At 45.4% G+C, this 25,878-nt stretch overlaps 1 protein-coding gene across 1 annotated transcript in view; it reads left to right on the top strand.

Moving 5' to 3' along the window:
• Positions 1 to 25,878, top strand: part of LOC141078145 (vomeronasal type-2 receptor 26-like) — a 234,185-nt gene that overhangs the window by 75,731 nt on the left and 132,576 nt on the right. The window contains exon 3 of the mRNA XM_073564975.1: positions 24,642 to 25,679. Coding sequence (XP_073421076.1) covers positions 24,642 to 25,679 — 1,038 coding nt within the window. The remainder of the gene's footprint in view (positions 1 to 24,641; positions 25,680 to 25,878) is intronic.

The raw sequence follows: 25,878 nt of genomic DNA on the forward strand, positions 1-25,878 counted from the left end.
CACCGGGATAATGGTAGATGGTACGTGAGAGCTCCCAAACTCACTATTCCTCCTGTGATAGAGATGAGAGATGAGATATCGACAAGCATAGGGAGATGACAGAGAACAGTCCATAGAATCTGTACAAGGTCTAAAGCCAGTTGACACATCAGAGCTCCCAGGGTCGCTATTCCACCTGTGATACACACACAGAAGAGGTAGTGACAAGCATAGGGAGATGACAGTCCATACAGTCCATGCAAGGTCCAAAGCCAGTTGACATGAGAGTCACCACATGGCTTATCCAACCATCTACATGGAACCAGGTAACCAGTGGGTCCCAAACCTGGCTTTCTCCAATCGTTTCCATGCTTCAGCAAAGATCACTGGATCCGATCTGTATCCTTCCTACCGGAGCCGAAGCCCCCTAGTTTGTTTCCTATAGAATCATAGATCTGTGTCCCTTGCGATGGTGCCATGATGAACTGGCTGCAGTCCTGTCTCTTGTCTGTGAAGTGTTGTGCAGAAAGTTCGACTAGTAGCTCTTTACTTCAATAGAAGTGATGAGATCTCTGAGTCTTTTTTTTATACCTGAGGCATGTAAGCTATTTTTAGAATTACCCAGTGTCCTTCAGTCCACACTCATATTCTTTTCCCTCTCTACTTTCAAAGTCAACAAACTGGATCCAGACTACAATACACAATTAGCATATCAGCACACATCAATAAACAAAGATAAACACACACTATGTACAAGTCACTATTACAGACTTACACAGTATGCTAAATGGTATGCAAGTCTGTCTTATTGACCCACCAGAAATTAATACTTAAATCCCCAAGCCAATATAAAGATAAAAGTCAATTCTTCTTGGTTGGTAAAACATAGTTGTCTAGGTAATTAAGATATACTCTGGTTTCTTCACATAGCTCCCTCATCCTAATTAGTCTGATGTTATAGGATTCCAATCATCCAGTTTCCTTAGAGCACATTCCATGTCCTCCTTACAAAAATAAAATGCACACATAATTGAAGAGTAACAACTGCTATCCATTGGGTCCATGCATGGCTTCCTCCTCACTCTGTAGTTCCTAGATTAAATCCCATTCAATCTGTTGAAACTGGAATATCTCCTGTACTTTCCATTTGTTGTTGAGGTCATAGATCCACTGTGGTCTTCTTCCCAAGGCCGAGTTGGTGGAGTTGGACATAGTAATGTCCAAAACCTGCTGTGCATGCCTCATCACTGGTCTGCTGAGTCTGTCTGTATACCTCCCTGGTTGTGAAGCCCTGGAAGGTGTCTACGAACACAAGTCCCCTGCAGCTCCCCTGGTTCCGGCGGGCAGAGTAGTGTCCCACATGCTGCCACCAATTGTGGAGAAACGGTGCGTTGGCAGGCACCCAAGTCTGCTAGCCGACACCGCATTGCCCAGGGATTGTCCCATCTAACACCCGCTCTCCCATTAAATGTGGACATAATTCTACTCAGACAACACAGGTTTAGGATAAACCAGTGTGACAATACTTTATTGAACCACAACACCCAATTACAAACAGAACAATCCCTGCAATTACCCCCAAGAGAGTGCACATTACAGGGTCTCACCTTTCCGCTAACTTGCCAAGATAATGGTAGATATTAGGTCAGCGCTCCCAGGGTCATTATTTCACCTGTGATACACACACAGAGAGGAGATAACGACAAATGTAGGGAGATGACAGTCCATACAAGGTCCAAATCCATTTGACATGAGTCAATATCTGGCTTATCTGACCATCTCCATGAAACCAGGCAACCAGTGGGTCCTAAACCAGTCTTTCGCCAAACATTTCCTTGCTTCGGCAATGGTCACTGGATCAGATCTGTATCTGTCCAACCACAGCCGAAACCCCCTAGGTTGTTTAGCGTATCAGCACACATCAATAAACAAAGATAAACACACTATGCGCAAATCAGTATTACAGACTAGCACAGTATGTTAAATGGTACATCAGTTTGTAGTCTGTCTTCTTGAACGACCAGAAATAAACACTTAAATCCACAAGCCAATATACTGAAAAAATTAAATTCTTCTTGGTTTGTGAAAACATAGTCATCTGGGTAATTAAGATATACTCTGGTTTCTTCACACATACATTAATCAAATTATTACATTTTTTACATCAACTCAGTTTTTTTGCAAAGTTGGCAGATTGCGTGAATTGGCTGATCCTTTGCTGTGTCAATAAGGCCCAGTCTAGGCATCCCTTGCCACCATTGTGAGCTGCAGACCCGCAGATGCTGCTGGTCAGAGGCTGTCACGCCACCGCCGCCGCTGCTGCCACCTGTCACGTCGCTGCCTCTCAACCCCCAGCATACTTACCTGTCCTCGGTGTCCAGGCGCGCTCCCGCTCGCCCTCCGGTGCCTGCTTCACCTCCTGCTTCCCATCGGGTGTGCACCCACACTGTGTTTAGCAGCGCACAAGCACTCCATCCTGCCTGATCTCTGCTGCTCCTTCCAGCCTGCTCTTTGCCCCTGGAGGACCCTGACCCTGAAGTTTCGCTGTGAACTCTGCATATCAGGCTGCCTCTTCATCCTGGCTGTGCCTGTCTGTCATTTGTGCCTCAAAAGTGATCCTGGCCCCATGTCCCACTGCTCTCTTCCCTGCAGCAAGCTCCTGTCGCCTGTTCCTGAGTCTCACCTTCCCTCTCCTTGTTTCCTCTCTCCTAGTGCCTGCCTGCCCATGGTTCCGTCTCGTCTTATTCCCATGTCTCTGCCTTGTCTTCCAGCCCTTGTCTCTGCTTTGCCATTTTCCCATGTTGCTGCCATGCCTGCCTGCATCTCAGTCCTGTCCATCTTCTGTGTTCCTGTCCTGTTGGTCCTCCCGCCAGCCTCTCCGGTCTCCTGCTGTGACTCCTGTGTCCGTCCCTGGGTACCAACTGCCGTCGTGATAGTCTCCCCTGGGCCTGTCCCTAACACTCTGTGTATAGGTGGTGGTCCACCAGGTCAGCTCTCCTGAGGGACGTTTGTTGCCACGGTCCCTGGAGTTCCCCCAAAGTTCTCACAGTACTGACAGACCATGGACCCCGCTGGTACCTCTGCCACCACACAAAAGGAACTAGCATTCCTGTGGGAAAATCAGACCAGGATCATGGCCTTTTTGAAGATCATGGAGTCCCATCTATCGGCTTTACAGTCCTCCAATCCGGGGAGCGCGTCCCAGCTGTCCAATCTCCAACAGGAACTTTCCCATCTCCAGCTACACACAGTCCTCCTTCCCGCTCGTGATTTTCCACCGCGGCCTCAGCACCAGAGCCCATGCAGGTGGACTGTCTCAAGCCGGCGGAGCAGTGTTGCCAAGAGAGACTCGTACAAGGTCTCTGCCTCTTTTGTGGCAGCGCCTCCCATCTTCTGCATTCCTGTCCGGTGAGGCTGGGAAACGCCTCCGCCTAGGACAGGTAAGAGAGGCCTCCCTAGTTTTCAGTGATACCTCTCTACCCTTGACCCTCTCTGTCTTGCTAAATCTGGGTTCTAGTCGCTTTTCGGAGGTGGCCTATATTCTTCATCAAGCTTGAGGCGGCTAGAAAATTTCATATTCTTGTCAGGTCCCTGGAGACTCCTCGGCAGATAGCTTCGGTCGACAGCACGTCTCTGCGGGAGACCGTTACCCTGGTCACGGAGGAGGTGGAACTATTGATCAGAGCCCTACATCGTGAGAAAATAGCCTTCTTTGTGCTGCCCTCGTTGTCCCATACCTTCCTCTTAGATCTTCCTTGGTTAAGGATACATGAACCTGTCCTGGATTGGTGGTCTGGTGACATTCTACTTGGTGTCAGTCCTGCCAGACTAACTGCCTCCTTCCCGTTCAGCCAGTGAAGACTTCTCGGTCAACCACAGACAGTGCCTGAAGACTTGCCTTCGGCCTATTGGGCCTTCGCCGATGTCTTCAATAAGAAGGAGGCGGAGAGCCTGCCCCCGCATCATCCATATGATTGCCCGATCGATCTTGTTCCAGGCTCTACTCCACCCAGGGGCCTAATTTATCCTCTGAATCCTCTTGAGTCCCAAGCCATGACCGAGTATGTCCAGGAAAATCTGGCCAGAGGCTTGTCTTCACCCGCTGGCAGGTTTCTTCTTTGTCAAGAAGAAGGACGGATCTCTTCGTCCCTGTATTGACTACCGGGGTCTTAATGAAATCACAATCAATAACAAGTATCCGCTGCCTCTGATTCCAGATTGTAGGGTATCTACTCGCTCAGGTGCTGTGGGAGACAATCATGAGGTAGGTTCTTTCAAAGTTAATGAGGTTTATTTGCATCATAAACCCATAAAGCAGCATGTAGCCAAAGAAATAGCCTTTATCTTAGGCAAAAAAGAACACAAATGTCCATTGCTTCAGACTCAGACCTGGAGCCTCAGCACACACGAGAGGCATAGTCCTCCCCACATACTACTCCCTGGTTCAGGAGCAGGCTACATTATAAGGGTATAGCCACACCCACGAATCCAACAGCTGACTGGTCACGTGATTGTTACCTAATAACCGGTCCTTGCAAAACATTAGTAATATCGTTATATTAAATAGGGCTTACACTACATTACAGAGACAAGTCGTCTCCGTGACACATACCTAACATCAACTATACAACCCTTAGCCATGCCACATACCTTCTCCCTCTGCCTAAAGTCGTGGGGCTTGGCACTTTCACCTACCAGGCAAGGGATTCTTGAGAGGGCATCGGCATTCCCATGTAGCTTCCCGGCCATATGCTCTACATGTAAGCTGATGTCTTGCAGGGCTGAGAACCAGCAGGTAACCATAGCATTCTTACCCTTTGTTTCCCTCATCCATCTGAGTGGGGCATGGCCGGATATTAGCCTAATCTTTCATCTCACCTGGTAGTACCGTAAGGTATCCACTGCCCATTTTATGGCCAAACACTCCTCTACAACTGAGTAATTTCTCTCACAAGAAGATAGCTTCCTACTCAGGTAGAGGACAGGATGCTTCTCCTCACGTATCTCCTGGGAATGAATTGCTCCTATCCCGACATCTGAGGCATCTGTCTGAAGGATAAACTCTCGTTTAAAGTCCGGGGCCGCCAGAACGGGTGGCTTTCATAGAGTAGCTTTCATTTCTTGGAAGGCTGACTCTGCCTCTTCAGACCATCTGACCATTACTGATGTTGTCCCTTTTAGAAGATCAGTCAGAGGCTCAGCCATCGTGGCAAAGTTTGGGATGAACCTCCAAATTCATTCACCTAAAAATCCCTTTGCATAAACTGGGTACCCGGTATATTGGACCCTTTGAGGTCTTCGTTCGCATCAATGATGTCTCATACAAGTTGCGGCTTCCCGCGTCGCTTGGCATCCCCAATTCCTTTCACATGTCCCTCCTGAAACCCATTATCCTCAACCAGTTCCATGCCTCTGCTACCCATTCACCTCCGCATGTCTCTGCTGATGTTGTATTTGAAGTTAAAGACATTCTTGCCATGACGAAGCAAAGAGGGAGGACCTTTTTCCTAGTTGATTGGAAAGGTTTTGGTCCTGAGGAGAGATCCTGGGAGCCTCGGGAGAATTTCCAGGCTCCGCAAATCTTGGCAAGGTTTCTTTCTGGCCTTGGGAGGAGGGCGTGTAAGGAGGGGGGTACTGTCATGCCACTTCTGCCGTCTGTCACGCCGCTGCCTCCCAACCCCCGGCATACTTACCCATCCTCAGCATCACAGCACACTCCCGCTCGTCCTCTGTGCCTGCTCCACCTCCTGCTTCCTGTTGGGTGCACGCAAACACTGTGTTTAGCAGCGCACATGCACTCCATCCTGCCTGATCTCTGCCGCTCCTTCCAGCCTGCTCTTTGCCCCTGGAGGACCCTTACCGGGAAGTTCCGCTGTGCACTCTGCATATCAGGCTGCCTCTTCCTCCTGGCTGTGCCTGTCTGTCATTTGTGCCTCACAAGTGATCCTGGCCCCACATCCCTCTGCACTCTAACCTGCCACAAGCTCCTGTCGCCTGTTCCTGAGTCTCACCTTCCCTCTCCGTATTTCCTCTCTTCTAGTGCCTGCCAGCCCGTGGTTCCGTCTTGTCTTGTTCCCGTGTCTCTGCCGTGTCTTCCAGCCCGTGTCTCTAGCTTGCTGTTTTCCCATGTTGCTGCCATGCCTGCCTGCATCCAGTCCTGCCCATCTTTCATGTTCCTGTCCTATTAGTCCTATTGGTCCTCCCACCAGCCTCTCCGGTCTCCTGCTGTGACTCCTATGTCCGCACCAGGGTACCAGTTGCCATGGTGATAGCCTCCCCTGGGCCTGCCCCTAACGCTTCCTTTATAGGGGGTGGTCCACCTGGTCAGCTCGCCCGAGGGAGGTTCGTTGCCACGGCCCAGCGGGTGAACCCCAGGAGTTCCCCCAAAGTTCTCACAGAGGCACAGTTGTGGCTAAGTATACATCGCTCATCGTGACTGCATAACTACGTGTCTGTGACAGACGGCGCAATGTAATCTCCTCATCTTCCTCAGACAAACTTCTAAGCTGTGTGCCTCTATATTCACGACAACTGGGATCTAACACATCATCATCCTCTGTGTTATCACATTCCTCATCATTGGAGTCACCCTCCTCCTTTTCTTGCCCAACAGCACAGTACAGTCCGTGGGAGTCTCAGATATCTGAGTCTTATCAGGATCACCTCCCCCCAGAGGTTAACATCTGATGATGAGGGTCAGGATGCTGTTTAGACCGTAATTTTTCCTGCCCCAGTTCAAAGCTAAAAAAAATTTTGGGCATCAGTGCAGATTTCCTGCTCTTGACTCTGCAAAGCTTTTGAGTACACTTCTGATGAACATGGTATAGAATGTGTGAACAGCTCTTCAGACTCCCCCATCAGTCAGTTGAATGGTTGGATAGCTGAGATGCAGGGTGAAGCAAGGGGAATTTGGATGCCACATCTGCGGACTGTGCTGGGTGTGATGTTGAGGTGGATGAAAGGGAGGAGGAGTCACTTAAAGCTGCACTTGCCATCCACTCGAGTACATTCTCTTTCTGGGCATCATTATTCCCTCTGTGTATCTGTCAAAGAAAGGTACCCTGGCCCGTAACTGTACCACCTCTGAAAACAGCTGAATTTCAGAGACAGTAAATTCAAAGTTGAAATATGGAGAGATGTATCGTGTTAGTCACAGAAGAAATAATTGCTTGAGTGTGAATGAGGCCTGTATGACAAAGAAGTTGTGCTGCAATTAGAGTTGAGCGAAACAGGTTGGTCAAATTCAAAAATAGCCGACTTTAGCTAAAGTCGGGTTTCGCCGATCGAAACATGACCATAGTGTGAGGTCGGCCATGAGGTTGGGTTTCTGCTGTGTGTTGTTATTTGTTGCATACGTTCAGTTGTTTAATGGACTCTGGTGCTCAGGAAGGATATAATGGAACTAGAACAAGTACAAAGGAGGGCAACAAAATTAATAAAGGGGATGGGGGGAGTACAATACCCAGAGAGATTAGCAAAATTAGGATTATTTAGCCTTAAAAAAGACGACTGAGGGGCGATCTAATAACCATGTATAAGTATATAAGGGGACAATACAAATATCTCTCTGTTTATCTGTTTATACCAAGGAAGGTGACGGTCACAAGGGGGCATTCTCTGCGTCTGGAGGTTTTTTCACCAATATAGAAGAGGATTCTTTACTGTTAGGGCAGTGAGAATCTGGAATAAATTGCCTGAGGAGGTGGTGATGGCGAACTCAGTCGAGGAGTTCAAGAGAGGCCTGGATGTCTTCCTGGAGCGTAACAATGTTGTATCTTACAGTGATTAGGTTCTTTAGAAGGACATAGATCTGAGGATTTATTCTGACTAAATATAGGCTGAACTGGATGGACATATGTCTTTCTTCGGCCTTGCTAACTTGTTTGCTAACTATCTAACTGAGATACAAACGCCGAACTAGCTAGCTAAAATCTTGCTGTTAACAGTGACAGCATCAGGAGCAGCCTCTATGAGCTGTTACAGAATCAAAATGGCGCTAGACCACTTATATGGAGAAGGACATGTGATTTTAGCAGACAATCACACAAGCCGTTGTGCCAGGACATTATGAGTGCTTCCTGCGCCCTGATTGGCTAGCCACAATGTGCACACCTAAAATTAGGGGAACAAAAATGACTGCTGTGCTTACAAGAACGCGGCGCCTCTGAACTCTGCATCCCCCTCCCCTCATCAAACACGTGCCAAATGCTCATGATACACCACCATTGTCGTTGCTAAAGTGCTGAAAATACTTTGGTGGCAACACAAATATTTTCCTTCACTTTTACCGAATGTTACCAATATTTTTTATTTTTTCACATTTTGCTCAGGTTTCCGATCACAAATCTGAATGTGCCATATTCATGCCGAATTTATGCTTGATGATCGCTTTCTGAACAAATTCGCTCATCACTAGAGTTGAGCGAAACGGGTCGGTCAAATTGAAAAGTCGCCGACTTTCGCCAAAGTCGGGTTTCATGAAACGAAACCCGACCTTAGCGTGAGGTCAGCCACGAGGTTGGCTACCATGGCGCCAAAGTCGCGTTTCAAAAGATGCTTCAGTGGACTTTTTCAGCAAGTCAGGAAGAACGGACACTGAGGGCAACGCGATGACATAGGCAGCTGTCACCACCATCTTTGAGAAGGGCATGCAAGTGATTGGCTTGCTTTGTGTGGTGTCACAGGGGGTATAAAAGGGCGTGCACGCCGAACGCCATTTAACTTCTGCTGATCTCAGAATAGGGAGAGCTGCTGATGATGATTCTGTAGGGAGAACGTTAGGCAGGGAAGAAGATAAAAAACTGCTTCTGTTGCTAGCGATTTTGCCTGTAAAACAGACCAGTCAGTGTGCAGTGCAAGGGGAGGCTATATAATGGTGCATCAGCTCTGTTGGTTATTAGACTGCCTTGTAAGGCTCCCTGATAGCTGCATTGCTGTTTTTACACTGCTGTGCAAACTGCTTTTTTAAAAGCAAAAATACTTTTCATCCTCTTTTTTGCCCAGTTACCAAGCATTCATTTTTCCATACTTTTGTGTGCAGCAGTCCTGCTTATTAGGCTGCCTGCTGCCATACTTGGGACTGAGAGCATCATTGTCAGCTTGCTAAAATCTCTAGGGAGAATCAAATTCTCCCCAGTCCTATATAGACATTTTATACATCATCCAATTTCAGCCTGTTATATTCCGGTGTAATCTACACTGGGCCTGAGATAATACTTCAGTGTCCAAAAGTGTGTAAGGAGATTCAAATTCTTCCCAATCCTATATTCACGTGTCATACACAAGCCCATTTCAGCCTATTATATTGAGGTGTAATCTACACTGGGCATAAGATATTCCTTCAGTGTCTAGAAATGTGTAAGGAGATTCATATTCTCCCCAATCTTATATTCACCTGTCATACACCAGCCCATTTCAGCCTGTTATATTGAGGTGTAATCTACACTGGGCCTGAGATAATACTTCAGTGTCCAGAAGTGTGTAAGAAGATTCAATTCTCCCCAATCCTATATTCACCTGTCATACACCAGCCCATTTCAGCCTGTTATATTGAGGGGTAATCTACACTGGGCTTGAGATATTAGTTCAGTGTCCAGAAGTGTGTAAGGAGATTTAAGTTCTCCCCAATCCTATATTCACCTGTAATATACCAACCCATTTCAGCCTGTTATATTGAGGTGTAATCTACACTGGGCTTGAGATATTAGTTCAGTGTCCAGAATTGTGTAGGGGATTCAAATTCTCCCCAATCCTATATTCACCTGTCATACACCAGCCCATTTCAGCCTGTTATATTGAGGTGTAATCTACACTGGGCCTGAGATAATACTTCAGTGTCCAGAAGTGTGTAAGAAGATTCAAATTCTCCCCAATCCTATATTCACCTGTCATACACCAGCCCGTTTCAGTCTGTTATATTGAGGTGTAATCTACACTGGACCTGAGATATTAGTTCAGTGTCCAGAAGTGTGTAAGAAGATTCAAATTCTCCCCAATCCTATATTCACCTGTCATACACCAGCCCATTTCAGTCTGTTATATTGAGGTGTAATCAACACTGGACCTGAGATATTAGTTCAATGTCCAGAAGTGTGTTAGGAGATTCAAATTCTCCCCAATCCTATATTCACCTGTCATACACCAGCCCATTTCAGCCTGTTATATTGAGGTGTTATCTACACTGGGCCTGACATAATTATTCAGTGTCCAGAAGTGTGGAAGGAGATTCAAATTCTCCCCAATCTTATATTCACCTGTCATACACCAGCCCATTTCAGCCTGTTATATTGAGGTGTAATCTACACTGGGCCTGAGATATTAGCTCAGTGTCCAGAATTGTGTAGGGGATTAAAATTCTCCCCAATCCTACATTCACCTGTCATACACCAGCCCATTTCAGCCTGTTATATTGAGGTGTAATTTACACTGGCCCTGAGATAATACTGCAGTGTGTGTAAGGAGATTTAAATTCTCCCCAATCCTATATTCACCTGTCATACACCAGCCAATTTCAGCCTGTTATATTGAGGTGTAATCTACACTGGGCCTGAGATATTAGTTCAGTGTCCAGAAGTGTGTAAGGAGATTCAAATTCTCCCCAATCCTATATTCACCTGTCATACATCAGCCCATTTCAGCCTGTAATATTGAGGTGTAATCTACACTAGGCCTGAGATAATAGTTCAGTGTCCATAAGTGTGTAAGGAGATTCAAATTCTCCTCAATCCTATATTCACCTGTCATACACCAGCCCATTTCAGCCTGTTATATTGAGGTTTAATCTACACTGGGCTTGAGATATTAGTTCAGTGTCCAGAAGTGTGTAAGGAGATTCAAATTCTCCACAATCCTATATTCACCTGTCATACACAAGCCAATTTCAGCCTGTTTTATTGAGGTGTAATCTACACTGGGCCTGAGATAATACTTCAGTGTCCAGAAGTGTGTAAGAAGATTCAATTCTCTCCATTCCTATATTCACCTGTCATACACCAGCCCATTTCAGTCTGTTATATTGAGGTGTAATCTACACTGGACCTGAGATATTAGTTCAGTGTTCAGAAGTGTGTAAGGAGATTCAAATTCTCCCCAATCCTATATTCACCTGTCATACACCAGCCCATTTCAGCCTGTTATATTGATGTGTAATCTACACTGGGCCTGAAATATTAGTTCAGTGACCAGAATTGTGTAGGGGATTCAAATTCTCCCCAATCCTATATTCACCTGTCATACACCAGCCCATTTCAGCCTGTTATATTGAGGTGTAATTTACACTGGCCCTGAGATAATACTTCAGTGTGTGTAAGGAGAGTCAAATTCTCCCCAATCCTATATTCACCTGTCATACACCAGCCCATTTCAGCCTGTTATATTGAGGTGTAATCTACACTGGGCCTGAAATATTAGTTCAGTGTCCAGAAGTATGTAGGGTGTTATGAATGAGTCACCGAAGGAGTAAAAAACAAAATACAAGCTAAGTCCAGAAAACCAGAGAGGTTGGTAGCTATCGGATTGCAGACCTCTGATCCTATCCACAACAACTAACAGTAGCCATGGGGGGTTCATACGATGCCCTAGACCCCTCGAACACAGCCGGAGAACTAAATAGGCCTAAAGAAAGAAAGGGGAAATCTAAACTGCCCCAGAGCAGACCCCAAAGCAATAGGCAGCCCCCAACATATAATGACGGTGAAGCAAGAAGAAAACACTAACACAGATAGAAAGATAGGTTGAGCAAACGATGGGGCCCAAGCTAACTAAAAAGGACAGGATAGAAAAGCTGCTGTCTGCCGTCCGCAAAAAACCCTATCAAAAAATGTCCGAACCGTCTGATAGGAAAAACAGGCCCCGAAGTCGCTAGGACTTCAAAAAGGCTATATCAGCACTCAGGTAAATTCTGAGACAGAGCAAAGAGACAAACTGATCAGTGACAAAAAATGGAACTCAGCACACCCCCGGCCGGGGATGGCTGAACTCCAAAAAACAAGGTAAACAAAAAACAAAACTAATAAGTTCAAGAGCAGAGCAAAAACTTATCTTTGGAAGCAGGAATCAGACTGGTCTCCAAGAATCCAGCAGAGAAATCACCAGTGACTCAGAAGGCCGTCGGCTGCCTTATATCCAGTCAGAAGTTCCTGTTACCCAGTCATCATCCACCAGACCAGGTGTTTGGTAATCAGCCTCACTACCTTCCTTCAGAAGAGGGAGTTCATCAGACATCGACGGTGAAGGGGAAAATGAACTCACAACAGTAGGGGATTCAAATTCTCCCCAATCCTATATTCACCTCTCATACACAAGCACATTTCAGCCTTTTATATTGAGGTGTAATCTACACTGGCCCTGAGATAATACTTCAGTGTCCAGAAGTGTGTAAGGAGATTCAGATTCTCTTAAATCCTATATTAACCTGTCATACACCAGCCCATTTCAGCCGGTTATATTGAGGTGTAATCTACACTGGGCCTGAGATATTAGTTCAGTGTCCAGAAGTGTGTAAGGAGATTCAAATTCTCCCCAATCCTATATTCACCTGTTATACACAAGCCCATTTCAGCCTGTTATATTGAGGTGTAATCTACACTGGGCCTGAGATATTAGTTCAGTGTCCAGAAGTGTGTAAGGAGATTCAAATTCTCCCCAATCCTATATTCACCTGTCATACACCAGCCCATTTCAGCCTGTTATATTGAGTTGTAATCTACACTGGCCCTGAGATAATACTTCAGTGTCCAGAAGTGTGTAAGGAGATTCAACTTCTCCCCAATCCTATATACACCTTGTACCTTGTTTTACAGTACCATATAGCTGGTGGTATTTTGGGTACATTTTCCCAAAAATGAGGAAGTGTGGTGGAAGAGGCCATGGAAGTGGGTGGGGTTTGCCAGCTGGTACTGATGGTGATGGTGGTGCATCTGCTGGTAGTGGCAAAAACACAATAGCACCTAATGCAGGAGGTGTTGAGCCTGCATCATCGTCTGGCTCCACAAGGCCTCGAAGGCTCCCTTTTCTGGGAGTAGGTAATCCGCTTTTAAAGCCGGAGCTTCAGGAACAAGTTTTGGCTTACAATGCTGACTCAGCCTCCAGCTCTATCGCCTCCTCTTCTGAAGTTTTAAAAAATAAAAGCACTGAGTCGTCATTGGAGGCTCATGGTCATGAACCACACCTTTCCTTGTGTCCTTCACCCCTACCAAAATTGAAGTATGCGGCAGGCCACACAACAGATTACTCCATGGAGCTGTTTTCACATACCATGCCTGGGTTATCAAGTCAAATTGTGAATTCCCCAGTCCAAGATGAATCGGACATGGAGTGCACTGATGCACAGCCACTGCTAGATTTTTCTGCTGGTACATTCACTCAGAGCACTACATTGTCCTCATAGTGTACTGAGCCAGAATCTGACCCTGATAAAACTCAGGTGCCCCTTCCCGCATACTATACCACCATACACGGTGACACAGAGGAAGGTGCACATGACATTGAAGAGTAGGTGATGGATGACCCAGTTGTTGACCCAGATTGGCATCCATTGGGGGAAGAGGGTGCTGCTGCCAATAGCTCAGAAGAGGAGGCGGAGCATCCTCAGCAGGCATCGACATCACAACAGCTATTATCCAGCAGGCCCGGAGCAGTCCAAAAACGGGTTACAAAAACCAAAAGAGTTGCAGGACAGCTTGGCCAGACAGTCAAATTAGCACAGCGTGCAAGGCCTCAAAATGTCTTCCATAGTAGGAAGAGTGCAGTGTGGCACTTTTTTGAACAAAATCCTAATTATCAGGCAAAGGTTATCTGTAAGAAGTGCGCAAAGACCTTAAGCCGAGGGAAAAATCTGAGAAATTTGAATACCAGTTGCATGCTTAGACATTTAACCACCTTGCACTTGCAAGCATGGACGGACTACCAAACCTCACGTACCACATGTGCAACTGCTCCCAATGAAGGTAGTCAGCAACGCTACATTGTTTCCCCCACTGTAAGCCCACCGGTTATCACACCACCAGCAGCAAATGTTGAGGTGTCGTCGCAAGGCCAAAGCAGTCAGGGAATCACAATGTTATTGCTACGAAAGACTGAATCTAGGCCATCAGAAAGAAAACCAATTCCATCACCATTATCAACCCTCTCTCAGTCCGCCATGTCCACTGCTAGTTCCACCATATGCAGCTCTCAAGTCCCACTCACCCTACCAGAGACTATGAGTAGGACAAGAAAGTACTCATCCTCTCATCCGCGTACACAGGGTTTGAACGCCCACATTGCCAAACTAATCTCGATAGAGATGAAGCCCTACTGGTTGGTTGAAAGCGCAGCTTTCCGCGAACTCATGGCCTACGCAGTACCACGCTATGACCTACCCAGTCGGCGCTTCTTTTCTCACAAAGCCATCCCAGCCCTCCACCTTCATGTGAAAGACAGCATTGTCCATGCACTCAAGCAATCAGTGAGAGGAAAGGTGCCCCTCACCACAGATGCATGGTCCAGTAGGCATGGCTAGGGCCGATACGTGTACATCACTGCGCACTGGGTTAATGTGGTGGATGCGGAGGCCACAGGGGACAGCGGTGGTGGGACAGTGCTGCCTAGCCCATGGTATAGGAAACAGTTGGCTGTAGGCGTTTGACCCTCCTCCTCCTCCTGAAGTGAAAGCTCGTCCACAGAGCGCAGTCGCACGAGCACTCCATCCGCAGCTGCCAGTGTTGCACACGAGGTGTCCCACTATCGAGCAGCTAGTGAAAAGCGTCAGCAGGCTGTGTTGAAGATGATGAGTTTGGGTGACAGACACACCGCGGAGGTACTGACCGACTACTTTCAGCAACAAGCCGAGTCATGGCTGGGCAGTCTACATCTTGAGGCAGGCAAGGTAGTTAGTGATAACGGCCGGAATTTTGTGGCAGCCATAGCCCTTTCAAAACTCAGACACATACCTTGCTTGGCTCACACCTTGAACCTGGTGTTGTAGTGCTTCCTCAATAATTATCCGGAGTTAACAGGACTGCTCCATAAGTTCCGAAGACTGTGCTCGCACATCTGCCGGTCGCCTGTACACTCCAGTCGTATGCAGAAGCTGCAGCAATTGCTCCACCTTCCCAAGCACCGCCTAATTATCGACGTTGCAACAAGGTGAAACTACACCCTGCACATGGTTGAGAAGCTGTGCGAACAGAGGCAGGCTCTAATGCATTTGTGGGAGGATACACGGGCAGGCACTTTGAGGGCAGACATGGACTTGTCAGGTGTGCAGTGGTCGAAGCTGAAAGACCTATGTAAAGTCCTTCAGTGTTTTGAGGAATGCACACGGCTGTAAGCGCAGACGACACCATCATAAACATGAGTATCCCACTTATACATCTGCTCATGCAATCTTTGACGCACATTAAGGACCAGGCGTCTGCAGCCGAGGATGATGAGGAAGAGGAGGAGGGAAGCCTTGATGACAGTCAGCCATTGTCTGCTCCGGGACCTCTCCTGGACGAGGTGGAGGAAGAAGAGGAAGAGGAGGAGGAGATGATGGGGATGATTATTTTGGGGAGGAGGATGCTTCTCAAGGGGCAAGAGAAAATGTTGGCGTGGCAAGGTCTGGTACAGGGTTTGTGCGTGACTGGAGGGATGTGGATTTGCCAGAAAGTGCCCCTCCACCCAGCACTCGCAGTGCATCATTGACACCAGGAACATTAGCCCACAAGTCAGATTATGCCTTGCAGATCCAAAAAAGGGACCCCCACATTGCCAAAATGATGAACGATGACGACTACTGGTTGGCCAGCATCCTGGATCCACGCTATAAAGGCAAATTCCAAAACATCATGCCACAGGAGAACCTTGACCTAATATTGGCAAACAAACAAGGAACTCTGGTAAACCGGTTGGTTGAGGCATTCCTAGCAGACAGCAGCGGTGATGGTTCTCACACGAGCCATAGGGGCCGGGGGCAACTTGGAAGAGGTGTTCGTGGTGCACACATCAGAAGTGGCGTCGGAGACAGGGGTTTTCTTGACCATGTAGTGGACTGATTTTTCAAGTCCCGCTCACACGACTGGTAATACTACATCGATTGAAAGTGACAGGAGACAGCAGTTGTCAACTATGGTTACAAACTACTCGTTGTCCCATATTGATGTTCTCCCTCACAGGTCACTCCCCTTTGACGATTGGGCTGCTAAACTGGACACCTGGCCTGAATTGGCACAATATTCCTTACAGGAGCTCGCTTGCCCAGCTACAAGTGTGCTATCGGAAAGAGTGTTCAGTGCTGCTGGATCAATCCTGACGGAAAAAAGGACCCGTCTGTCGACCCAAAATGTTGATGATCTAACCTTCGTTAAAATGAACCATGCATGCGTTTCCAAGGATTTTGTCCCACCTTCCCCTGATGACACATAGGTTGCCAGAAAAATGGCTTGCTTTGGTCCTCCTCTTCCTCGGATCTGCCCAATTTCGCCTTTTGCAGGAGCTGAATGTCCAACATCCACATATGCCATTTTGTAAACCTCCCTAGCTGGGCTGCCTCCCCCCCCATGGCTGGGGTCACCACCTAGTGCACACAACCGTGTGAGTGCTGTTGCCCTGGACTGGTGGGTCCTAACCCTAACCCTGACTCTTGGGCGCCTGCACTGGCACAAGGTCCCTCATAGTGCAGTCAAGTGTCTCTGATGGTGGGGGTACACACCCACCGTCAGACACACCGGGGTACTATGAGGGGCCCAGTGCCAGTACCGACGCCCACGAGTGGGCCACCCTAGCTTGGGCAGGGCCCCAGCATTTGCAATGTTTACCTCTTCCTGCTCCTCCGCTGTGTAGTCTGGCCTGTCAAATTCTTCACTGGGACTGCCACTACAAATTTGGTGAACTGATAGATGATGGTTAAGACATAGCTATGCCCTGTCCTGCTGGCCGGGCTCTAGCCTCAGATGATCAATGGCTTCCATTTCTTATGGACGTCGACTCACAATGAGATGCAGTGGTGGTTTATCATCAGCTTTCACGGTTTTCCTACTCACAGACGTGTGACATTCCTGCGCACATTTTTAAATGTAATATATAGAGACGTTTTGGCACAACTTCAAGAGTGGTGGTGCACAAGTAGGATCCCAATCCGTATACTAGTATAGAAGAACTTGGCACACACGTGAATGATTGCAAGTGAAAAAGGGAGTGTTTTAATAAGATACAGTACATACAGTAAACGTTTCGGTCACAATGACCTTCGTCAATGTACTGAAAATAAAAAATTACAAGATTTTACAAAATTTCAAAATAAATTAAACAAAGTATATACAAAATGGATAATCTTGGGTACAAGTAGATGCAGAAATTTAAAGTTATGCCGTATACCAATAACAGCTTATAGCAAAATTGTGATACAAGATTTGATAATCACTGACACCCTGAGGACTCAAGATTATAGATACGCACATACCTATATAATGTACTGATTGCACTTGTATAGAGGGCAACCTGTTCTATAGAGAAAAGATATTATTTAGTAGTTGTTTATTATGGATGCCCATACCACAGTCACCATGTGCCCATAATATCAAAGAGGTGCTACATACCATAAGGAATAATGCTAGAGCATGGAGGGTTAATTTGTCTCCTTAACAAGAGCCTGAAAATAAGAGGTACTAGAGTGAACTATTTGTGCCATGCTGCTGATCCAGAAGTTAGTAGCAGCAGAAAGGTATCTTACCGTTGGTGATAACGTGGAACGGTAACTAGTCTGGCCGTGGTTTCCACCGCTTGTCTCCCGTGGTGTGGGGAGTGCGCACGGACCGTGTTATATACATGGTGATAATCACCGCTAACCGGAAGTGCTAGGGCGGAAGTGCCTTAGCGTGCGGTCCAGCCATGCCGTCTAGTGTGTTCCACAGGCAGGAAGGACGTAGACAAGGGCCGTGTTCAATGTCCGTCAATCATAGATTATCAACATAGGCTCTGCTATACTTAGCGTGCTGATGTATCAGGCGGTGACTTAGTGCAGCGGAATAAAGGCTCTCTATCATTGTGCTGATCAAGTGGGAAGGTGATTATTGTGATTCCATGTTTTACTGGGAGTGAGTTCAATTCCGAGGATTCTGTAATGAAGATTGATAATATTAGTATGATGTATATTATAAGCTGTGTCACAATCTCAATGCATACCATGGATAAAATAAAATAAACATCACAATAGACAGCCACTTAATGAGATTAATATCTATGATGATAGAAAGGATTGCACATCATACTCTTTATTTAACCCCTTAGGTGCTAATGTATTCAATTCATGAATCCAAAACGCTTCTCTTCTTTTAAGTAATAAAATGCGATTACCTCCCCTGCGTGGTGTATGGACCTGCTCTATTACTTGAAATTTTAACTGGGCAATGTTGTGGCCTGCTGTGATAAAGTGGAATGGAATAGGCAGAAGTAAGTTTTTACACCTTATTGTGGATTTGTGTTTGGAAATCCGGTCCCTGATGGGCTGTGTGGTTTCTCCTACATAGAGTAGCCCACAAGGACATTTAATGAGATATACCACAAAGGACGTTTTTAAATGTGTCCTCTCATGCCAATCCAATAGAATCACCTACAGCCTGTGGCTTCTGTCTTTGCACTCCAAAGTTACATGAGAGATCATGATAGGCAGTGAGGACCATGTCTACATTTTTCCCTGTGATCAAAATTTGTTGAAGATGAGTAACGGTGATGGCATCAACGGTACTGTGACACAGCAACCCTTTCTTCACAAAGAACTGTTTTCGCTGTCTCCACACACAAAGTAATTGAGGGTCAGCATCACCTGTGATAATTCTCCTGGGAGTTCTTCCCGTGATTAGCAATTCCTACATTTCTGCAATCACTAGACTTTATGTCTGTACTTTTATGCATCTCATTTCCTGTTGCGGAGAGTCTGGACTGTCTTACTGAGACAGAAATATGAAGATTTAAAAATACCACCAAAAGTGTATACTGGTGTACGCTTCAAATACATTTCTTTTTTTCTACTTTTTAGATTGTTGTCTAATCCATACTGAGAACAAGGAGATTTTAAATGTTTAAACTATTCTATATATACCTGCTATCCAGTGATACTGTACCCTTTCTTTACTTTGTACAATCTGGTCGAATCCATACTGGGCCTGAGACCGTCTGAATCTGCCTCCTGATCTATAGACATAGATTTTTAATGTGTAAACTATGCTATATATACCTTTAATCAGGTGATACTGTACTTTTTCTCAACTTTCTGCAATCTTGTCGAATCCATACTGTGCCTGAGACCATCTGAGTCTGCCTCTTGATTACAGATGAGTGGTGTTTGAGTGGAACTGTTAGCCAAGTTCAAATTCTAGCTGTTTTGGGCGGTGTTAGATCCGTTCATCGAACTATAATACTTTGATTAAAATTCGAATGTTTGAGTTTCCGTTCGAGAAAGTTTCGTTAAGCAAAAGCGTCACTTTATTTTCACATTAATAATGGTTTTCAAAGATAATAGACAGTTTCACGGCATAGTAGCTGTGTCTGGTAGCCAGCGGTGTAGTACACCTGTGAAGGAGCTACACCATGTGTGCTTCTAATAATTTTTTAGCGCATATTGTCATGAAAATCCTTTTGGGCCTACTAAATGTGTCTGCTACTCAGCAGAGGAGCCCACCCGTGAACCGAGCTATGCCGCCTGTTTATTAAAGAACCAGTTTTTGACTGCATTTACACCACTTAATACTTTGAGCCTAGTAACTGTGTCTGCTACTCAGCAGAGTTGGCCACTCGTGAACCAAGCTATGCCGCCTATTTATTAAAGAACCAGTTTTTTAATGCATTTACACCGCTTAATACTTTGGGCCTAGTAAATGTATGCTACTCAGCAGAGTTGGCCACCCGTTAACCAAGCTATGCCGCCTGTTTAGGTAAGAACTGTGTGCTACTCAGCAGAAGAGCCCAGCTGTTAAGCAAGCTACAACACCTGTGGTTTGGACACTTAATTTTTTCCTTTTTTCTGGTATTCCGCTTGACCTGTGCTTACTGGGAAGTCCTCGTTCGCGGAGAAGAATAGGAATCCCAGATTCCCATCACTAACGGTGTTCAGCGGGTTATCTGCACCTGTAAGCGACACACGCTGGTACTTTCAGTGTAGTGTGCATGCAGCCACGGACATGTAATGGCATGACAGACCTGTTATTGGCCGATCTCGCGTGCCAGAGTCTCGCGTGTCCCTCTAGTAAGCTGGATGCGGACCGCGGGGGCATGACGGAGTCTCGTTCGTTAACGAAATTAAGGTTGCAATGTGTGCATCTTTTCTGTGGCTGGATGGTTGAGGTTGCCTGTGTTGAGTCCAATTAAGCCACAGGCTTCACTCCTGGTGCTGCCCTTCTGGACATGCCTTTAAGGTTCAGCTTTGCAACCATACTGGCCCCGGAAACCAAACACTTTGCCTTCATGGACGCTGTTTGGAGGGTCGTGACTCGTGGGAATAACGCCGCCCGATCGGTTTACCTGCTAGAGAGATCCTTCGTTGCTCACAAACATGACATCACACTCCCTAGGAGGAAGGTAATGCCACTGTGGCGAACGTACTCCTTAGGGCGCCACAAGTGCACAGATGCCCAGCCAATGCTAGATGATTCTGCCGGTACATTGACCCAGACCACTACATTCCCCTCGCACTCTACACAGCCAGAATATGACCCTGATGAAACTCAGGTTCCCCTTCCCACATACTATACCACCTTTCACGGTGACAAAGAGGAAGGTGCAGATGAAAGTGCAGGTTCATTGAGCAGGTGAGGGGGCATACTCATTGGTGACGGCACTGGCACAGGACCCCTCATAGTACGCAAAAGTGTCTCTGCCGGTGGGAGGGTGGGAGAGGGCCCACCCACCATCAGACACACGCCGTCAGACACACCGCCGTACCATGAGGGGCCCTGTGCCAGTGCCGTCACTAACGAGTGGGCCCCCCCAGCTTGGTAAGGATTGCAGCACTTACAAAGTTGAAATTCTTACCTCTCCTTGCTCCTCCGCCGTGACGTCTTCCTCGTTTCCTGACAGTGACATTCTGGTCAGAGAGCGCGATGACCTCACGTCTGTACTCCCTCTGCCTAAACAGTCCAAGTGCAGAGAGAGGGAAGATGGGGACGACGAGGAGTCCAGACTAGTACAGGGATTCCCTAGTGAGGAGACTTATTTAATCGTTTTAAAGGTTGGGAACAATTTTTGGGGAGCACGATACTCTGGAGAATGATATCTGGGGCCCACCATACACTGGAGCATTCCAAAGGTGGACATCAGTCACTGGAGCTGCATTTACAGGGCCCATTATACACTGGAGCATTAGAAATGGGGCCCATTATATATGGAGCATTATTTGGGCCCATAGGATAGTGGAGCTTCATCCATGGGGACCAACATATACTGTAGCATTATGTGGAGCTCATCATATACTGTATCGAACATTATATGGGACCAATGATTCTGTATTGGAGAAATATATGGGCCTCATTACTCTGTATAGCGCACTATGTGGTGGCCATAATACTGTATGGAGAAATATACTGTCTGTTTTTGAAGCTATTGGAGAATTTAAAATGGATATCAGTCATGAGATGTAAGAAGTGAAGTATTTTTCATTGTACTATACCGCTATTTCTCTGCCGTGTCAAATGATCATGAACTGTGTCACGTGTTAAAGGAGCCCAGTGACACTCTATGGCCCTGGGCCTACGAAAATCTGGAGCCAGCACTACCCCCCTACAACTTTAGCCAAATAATCCCCAGTTTTCAATGCCTAACTATTATTATAAAGTAAATTAAGGTTGACAAGCTTAAGGAATAAGAATTGATGTTTTTGGCATTAAAATGGGCACTGTAGGTGTGTTTTCTGTCCTCCACTCACTGCCGACATTTTCTTTCCCATTGACTTACATTGGATTTCGTGTTTCAGTCGGCCTTCGACTTTTCACAAAAATCGGCCGATTTCGTTCGACCCGACTTTTGAGAAAGTCAGATTTCATGAAACCCGACTTGACCCGAAAAAAGTCAAAGTCGCTCATCTCTACTCATCACTACTCTCTATCTCTACCTCTTGTAATAACTGCTGTGTATTGTGATGTCCCCATCGCGGCGTCTTTCAGCTGGTCTGAGAGAGACCCCTTGGCTAGTTTTTTAAACCTTTGCACATTGAGAAATGGTGAAACTTGTTCTCCCTATTTCTACCTATTGTAATAACTGCAAAATGTATTGTGAGGTCCCCATCATGTTCTCTTCAGCGTGTAAGATACAGAGCCCTTTTTGGAAACCTTTGTACATTGTGCTATGGTCAAATTTCTTCTCTCAATTTCTATATATTCTATTATTATACTTTTTTATTATCGTTAGCTGATACACACAGACAAACAAAACAGCCAAACATAGATTAGCAAATCTCATAGCTGTATATTAGATAATTATTACAAAATTATCATAAGAAGAAACTCCACAATAGTGAATAACAAAAGAATTGGAGTGCTGACTTCAATATTTAGAAATAATCAACAATTTTTATTCATTAAATTTAACATGTATAACAGGCAATAAATACCACAAGGCAAGATTCCACTACAAACCCCCCCAGAGGATAGCTGTTAGGGGAAGACTACAAGGTAATTGGAACTATGTCAACAGTTATAGCTCCACCCATCTAGGTCATATAATTTAAGCAATGGCTAAGGAAAAGTGCATATAGTGAGCATAAAGTGCATAGTGCAGACACAATCATCAAAAACCATCAAATGAGCTTACCCATAATATTAATCGCAAGTGCTAAACAGTTCCCCCAGGAAGAGTCCAGTTCATTGTCCCAGAGCAGCTGATCAGTTGTCCCTTGTCAGCATATATGTCTCTTCATAATTTGTTAGTTAGATAGGGCATACATATTCATTAGCACTTTACATTGTCCGGTGCTGGACAAAGACCATTGCTGACTTTCCCAGGCATCTAAATGAGACTTGTGTCTCTTTATTAAACTATCATTTCCCTTACATTTTATAAATGTGGATCCTTACATAAAATGGTGGTGGGGTATTGACGTTTCTGTACATTTTAACCACATCTAAGAGACTGGGTTAATACGCTCCACAGACCTATTCAGGCCGCAGCCTTACACATATTGGACCTTGGTCATTGCCACGCTAAGGCCTTTACCTGAGCTCTGCAGCACGGCCTGTCACCTGAGTAATACACTCCACAGACCTCATCACTCTCTGGGACATATCCTGGAATTACTCCATTGTTACTCAGTACCATGAAACATATACATTCTGCCTGGCTGGGAAGTTTCCAGAAGAAGTGCTTGGTCTTGTGCAGATTGGTCAATGGCTCTCCTGGCTCTCTCCCTTGAGGAGGCTGCTTCCAAGTAACATGAGGCTTGTCCATGTTCCTGACATGGGTCTCAGGCCTGACAGACTGAGCACAATACCGGCCCTCGCTTGTTACACTGGATTCAGAATTTAATTCTAATGCTTTTGGTGTCTGGTAGAATCCAATTTCCTGACATTGATCACACAACTCCCCAACTCCTGTATTATATTCACCTTACAGCGGCTTCACCCGCTATGACAGCGGCTCCATTGGGATCCGGGAGCCAAAATGTGCTGTGGAGCTCACAAAACGCAGGTTTCACAACACATGGTGACCCTCTGCTATTTGTCAGTGAGCGCCGCATAATGACATGGTGGGGGACATGGTGGTGGTGGGTGAAGGCCAAAATTCAAACTGGCTTTTATCTGGCATTGTAAAGTGATGTGGAATATGGATTCTGCTATCTGGTCACTATTTGGCATAAGGGAGGGACCTCCTGAATGTAGGAGTAAGAAATCTCCCAAATGTATGATACAGGGCCACCTGAGGGACTTTACCAAACTCATGTTTCACTGCACCAACTGGCGCTCTGCTAATTGTCAGTGAGCGCCGCATAATTACATGGCGGTGGACATGGTGGTGGTGGCAGGCAAAGCCCGAAATTCAAATGGGCATGTTTTATCTGGCATTGTATATGGATGGGGAATATGTAATCCACTTTATTGCTAAGTATCTGGCATGAAGGAGGGTCCTCCCAAATGTAGGAGTGAGAGCCCTCACATACTGTATGTTAAATTAAAAAATAAAGACAAAATGCTCCGTGTGAACATGTGCAAAAGAAGAGATATATATGTATATATTTTTTTTTTTATTTTGCACTATAAACATGTAAATGTGAATGAAATATTGTTTCTTAGCATTTTTTTCCTTTAAAAAATACTTTTGGTTTGGTAGGTCTTGTTTAAAATCCATTAAACCGGCTGAATAGTCTGACGTTATTCCCAGATCCCATATGTGAGTCAGAAAGGCCTGCGGCATCGTCTCCATGCTGCTCCCATTTAGTTTTCGCTCTTTCCATCCATTTCAGCTTTTTTCTCAGGACCCCAGACCTGTTTGTTGGGTCCAGCAGAAAAATAATGGGCTTTTCAATGACTTGTATTGGATTCATTTGGTACGAATACCCTAATATTAGAAATTATTTGTTACAATATTTCCAAATTGGAATATTTCACAATTCGATCATCGCTACAAATTGCCTTTTTGCTTAAAAATATTGCGGCTTATGAAGGTGTTTTTCCAGCACATTAATCAGTCGTCCCCAAAATGTTTTTTGTGTTTTGCAGATCAGTTATGGAGCCACCGATCGCTCATTATCTGACAGACGCCTCTATCCACATGTTTTCAGTACAGTCCAAAATCACCACATCCACTATATGGTAATCACCAAATTGCTGAAGCATTTTGGCTGGACCTGGGTTGGGATTTTAGTATCAGATGATGATAATGGAGAGAATGAACTGCAGATACTAACAAAACTCATGAGAGAACATGGGATCTGTGTGGCCTTCACCATGAAACTTAAAGGCAATAAAGATTTGAATGGTATTTCAGCTGCTTCTAAGCATCCAGAAGTCAGTATCATTATCATTTGTGGGACCTACTCTTATGAAGTTAATATAATAAAGGATTTAGCTTCTCTGTTTATTGACAAAACTTTCATCTTTCCACCATTCTGGGTCTCCAATTACGTCATCATAGATGAAGACTTTCCATTATTGAACGGAAGTCTAGCAGTGGACATTTCATCACAACCTTTTCCTGGTGTGGAAGACTTTGTGAAAAACTACAGGAAAATTTCCATTATAACCAAAGATGAGGACTTTTGGAAAACAATAGATTCTATATTAGATGATGGAGATAAAGATTCCTTCATTACAGTCGAGTGGACAGAGAACTATGAGAACTATGATAATGGATCGTTTGAGTTTACTGTGCCAAGTATGAGGAATTACCTCTCATCAGGGTTTTCTCCGAGATTATATTACGCAGTAGAAGTTCTGGCTAAAGCTCTACATGAAATGTTCTTATTCATAGAAGACAAATATCAAGAAAATTCCACACCGGGATTTCTACAATACACACGGAAGTTACAGCGCTTCATCCAAATGACGAAGAATTCACCGGATACAGCGAAGCCTATAAATTACTTTAATGAACAAGGGGAAGCCGAACATTCATATATGATAACAAACTGGAGATTTACTTATAATACCGGTCATAAGGCTGCACAAAATATTGAAGTAGGACATTTTACACCATGGGCGGTCAGTGGCCAAGAGCTTTACATGAGCACCCAGTCTATAACATGGAAACACGCAGAGGTGAGAAGCGTTATATTACAGATGTGATCATACACGGCCTCTGTCATTCCCCTAACCATCAATATGAATTCTGCATAATATATTTTACATACTGAATTTATCTACATAATTTTCTTACTTTGTAATTCATTACCTGTATTTCTGTTTTAGTCTGACAGAACAAATCCAAAATGAAAATCAAACCCCAAAAAAACAGAAA

The sequence above is a fragment of the Dendrobates tinctorius genome, unplaced genomic scaffold (assembly GCF_039654945.1).
Source record: "Dendrobates tinctorius isolate UK_male_01 unplaced genomic scaffold, ASM3965494v1 ptg000512l, whole genome shotgun sequence".
Classification (NCBI taxonomy): Eukaryota; Metazoa; Chordata; class Amphibia; order Anura; family Dendrobatidae; genus Dendrobates; species Dendrobates tinctorius.